Source organism: Pristiophorus japonicus, chromosome 13 (genome assembly GCF_044704955.1).
Source record: "Pristiophorus japonicus isolate sPriJap1 chromosome 13, sPriJap1.hap1, whole genome shotgun sequence".
Lineage (NCBI taxonomy): Eukaryota > Metazoa > Chordata > Chondrichthyes > Pristiophoridae > Pristiophorus > Pristiophorus japonicus.
The window spans coordinates 141,578,196-141,581,950 of NC_091989.1; the positions used below are offsets into that span (position 1 = coordinate 141,578,196).

At 49.1% G+C, this 3,755-nt stretch overlaps 1 protein-coding gene across 1 annotated transcript in view; it reads right to left on the reverse strand.

Annotated features, from left to right (window-relative positions):
* Positions 1 to 308: 308 nt before the first annotated feature.
* The window catches only part of uqcrfs1 (ubiquinol-cytochrome c reductase, Rieske iron-sulfur polypeptide 1), an 8,250-nt gene continuing 4,803 nt past the window's right edge, over positions 309 to 3,755 (reverse strand). Inside the window, exon 2 of the mRNA XM_070896952.1 lies at positions 309 to 1,089. Within this exon, the coding sequence (XP_070753053.1) occupies positions 479 to 1,089 (611 nt within the window). The 3' untranslated portion in view covers positions 309 to 478. The remainder of the gene's footprint in view (positions 1,090 to 3,755) is intronic.

Sequence of the window (3,755 nt, forward strand, 5' to 3'; positions counted from 1 at the left end):
AACTTAAAAAAAAAAGTTAACTGGTGCTGTAAACATACCATGTATACTACAAATCTGGCAGTAAGAAGCTCTTAGTGTTTACAGGAAGACCATTTTATTTATACTTCAACATGGCAACAATTTTTATAGATAGCAAATTTGAAAGATTACATGGCTGCATGAATCATTTTATAGGGTGAATGTTTATGAATCCCAGTTAAGTAGCTGGCACAACTACAGGTTTATTAATTTATGATCCTGATCTATGCCATTACCATTGTAAGCTGAAATCAGACACATTCCTCAAAAACTGGACCACAATTGCTAGATGAAGCAAAATGGATTATTTATTGAAGACAAGCTTGATTTACACCATTTCCCCCAATGCACTCAAAATAGCAAGGATTACCTTAACAAGCTGGTGCTAAAAATGTTCGATGCAACATAGTACAGATAACACACCAGTAAAGTGGAAGGTACTTGATTTAAAGTTATTCATTTAACCTACAATCACAAGATCCTCATTAATGAACTCGTATGGTGGTACTTCCAGATTAAGTGGAGCTGGGCCTTTCCTGATTCTCCCTGATGAATCATAGTGAGATCCATGGCAGGGACAGTAGTAGCCACCATATTCTCCAGCATTGGCTATTGGCACACAGCCCAGGTGAGTGCAGACACCAATGACAATCATCCACTTTGGATCCTTCGTTCTGTCAGAATCTAATTGTGGGTCTCGCAACTCAGCTAGGCTCACTGCCTGTTCGGTCTCAATCTCCTTGGATGAACGGTGGCGGATGAAGAGAGGTTTGCCTCTCCATTTGAAGGTCACGTTCTTGCCTTCTGGGATATCGCCCAGCTTGACTTCAATCTGAGACAATGCCAGGACGTCAGCAGAGGCACTCATGCTTGTGACAAACTGGGTGACGATGTTCTTTGCAGCATAGGCTCCCATAATAGCTGTGGTTCCAGTTAGCAAGTAGGAGAACCCTTTCCTGGTATCACTGCTGTTTTGTGAGGATTTCCTGGTGTCTTGAACTTCCTGTCGTCTATACTCCGAGAAATCCGGAACTTTAATATCACTGTGTGCATATCGAACTCTCGATGCAACTATGCAAAAAAAAAGTCAGGTATGAATTTCTCTCACACCACACAATCAAACGGTTATCTTTAAAACACAATCTGAATTTCCTAAAGCTTAAATAGCCTGATTACCATTTTGATATTTTGTTCTCCAGTAGGCATTTAGTAGCCAATATAAAATCTTGCAAATCCTTTGTATAACTTCATCATACCTACTAAATATAGTGTTGTATCTCTATTGGCATTCCCTGCTCAACAAGGAAGTTTTGATTTGTAGAATTCCTTTTCCTCTCTTTCACTGCCTCCAACACAGGCACAAAATGCAGCCTCAACATTCCCAAATAAAAGAAAAGCGAACATTAATTTAACTAGGGCTTTTAACATTAATGATTGACTTTACAGTAGAAATAAAAGGTTGACTGGATGAATGCTTTGAGTAACACATTAACCACACCCATTGCCATCAAGAGTATACAAATTAAATTTAGGCGATACAGGTGCGACATCCAAAATCCGGAGTTCTAGAATCCAGATACCGTACTGATCCCTGGTGGGGTCGTCCGGAAAATGTTCCGAAATCCGGGCTCCCTTGCCTCAGCCCAACCTCCGGCAGTCTGACCGACTCCTAGAGGCAACAAGGCCCACCACAACATAACTAAACATACTGTTGTTGAAGCCACAGGCCAACTTTTGTCATTGAAAAACATGTATAAAGAAGTTGGTTTAATTTGTCTTTATATATTTGCAATACTCTGGTTGGAATTGAAAAGTTGACTTCAAATTGATTTCGCTTTGAACAATTACTATTTGGGACTACAAGGTGCAGGAGATATCAGTGGTTCAACTTAAACTTCACATTTTATGATTTTGATTTTAAAAGACTGAAAATTAACTGCAAGAAAGTCATGTTTTATCAAGTGAAAGATAAAAAATAATAATCAAAACTCCCAAGTTTAACAAGCAAAAGTCAATCTTGGAAGGCATAAAAATATTTTAATAGGGAGTTACAAATGTCTGTACAAAATATAATACCTGTACTAAAACATAGGAACAGGAGTAGGTCATTAAGCCCTTAGAGTCTGTTCTGTCATTCAATGAGATCATGGCTGATTTGTGTCTTAACTGCATAACCCCTTAATACCCTTGGCTAGCAAAAATCCATTGATCTTAGATTCAAAAATGATTGATTAACCAAGCATCTATTGCTTTTTGAGAGTGTTCTGCCCCTTGATGAAGGCGGGAAGAAGGGGGGGGCGGGAAGAGGGGGGGGGGGGGGAAGAGGGGGGGGGAAGAGGGGGGGGGGGGAAGAAGGGGGGGGGGGAAGAAGGGGGGGGCGGGAAGAAGGGGGGGGCGGGAAGAAGGGGGGGGCGGGAAGAAGGGGGGGGCGGGAAGAAGGGGGGGGCGGGAAGAAGGGGGGGCGGGAAGAAGGGGGGGCGGGAAGAAGGGGGGGGCGGGAAGAAGGGGGGGCGGGAAGAAGGGGGGGCGGGAAGAAGGGGGGGGCGGGAAGAAGGGGGGGGCGGGAAGAAGGGGGGGGCGGGAAGAAGGGGGGGGCGGGAAGAAGGGGGGGGCGGGAAGAAGGGGGGGGCGGGAAGAAGGGGGGGGCGGGAAGAAGGGGGGGCGGGAAGAAGGGGGGGGCGGGAAGAAGGGGGGGCGGGAAGAAGGGGGGGGCGGGAAGAAGGGGGGGGCGGGAAGAAGGGGGGGGCGGGAAGAAGGGGGGGGCGGGAAGAAGGGGGGGGCGGGAAGAAGGGGGGGGCGGGAAGAAGGGGGGGGCGGGAAGAAGGGGGGGGCGGGAAGAAGGGGGGGGCGGGAAGAAGGGGGGGGCGGGAAGAAGGGGGGGCGGGAAGAAGGGGGGGGCGGGAAGAAGGGGGGGCGGGAAGAAGGGGGGGGCGGGAAGAAGGGGGGGGCGGGAAGAAGGGGGGGGCGGGAAGAAGGGGGGGCGGGAAGAAGGGGGGGGCGGGAAGAAGGGGGGGGCGGGAAGAAGGGGGGGCGGAAGAAGGGGGGGGCGGGAAGAAGGGGGGCGGGAAGAAGGGGGGGCGGGAAGAAGGGGGGGGCGGGAAGAAGGGGGGGGGCGGGAAGAAGGGGGGGGCGGGAAGAAGGGGGGGGGCGGGAAGAAGGGGGGGGGCGGGAAGAAGGGGGGGGCGGGAAGAAGGGGGGGGGCGGGAAGAAGGGGGGGGGCGGGAAGAAGGGGGGGGCGGGAAGAAGGGGGGGGCGGGAAGAAGGGGGGGCGGGAAGAAGGGGGGGGCGGGAAGAAGGGGGGGCGGGAAGAAGGGGGGGGCGGGAAGAAGGGGGGGGCGGGAAGAAGGGGGGGGCGGGAAGAAGGGAAAAAAAAAAGAGTATTTTAATATGGAAAAGGGAATTTCTTACCAATTACATTCTCAGTGAGGTGTTTATTATTCTGTAGGTTAAGTGGAGGGAAAGTTTTGTATGAGTGCACTTTAAAGTGGATCCTATTAGTTGTAAGCTAATTATTGTAGAGGCGTCCAATATCCTTCTGAATGTTACCAGAGAAAGGTTGACAGTATTTAATGGGAACTCCACAAGGTGCTTGGGGATTGAAGAACTTATAGCATGCAATTTTGAGACAACAGTCACAGCTATTTATATTTTATTTTAAGATTCAACTGATAAAACCCCAAACAGAAAACGGGCAGTGTTTATTTCAGCTATACGAGTTGAATTGTTACACTCCTGGA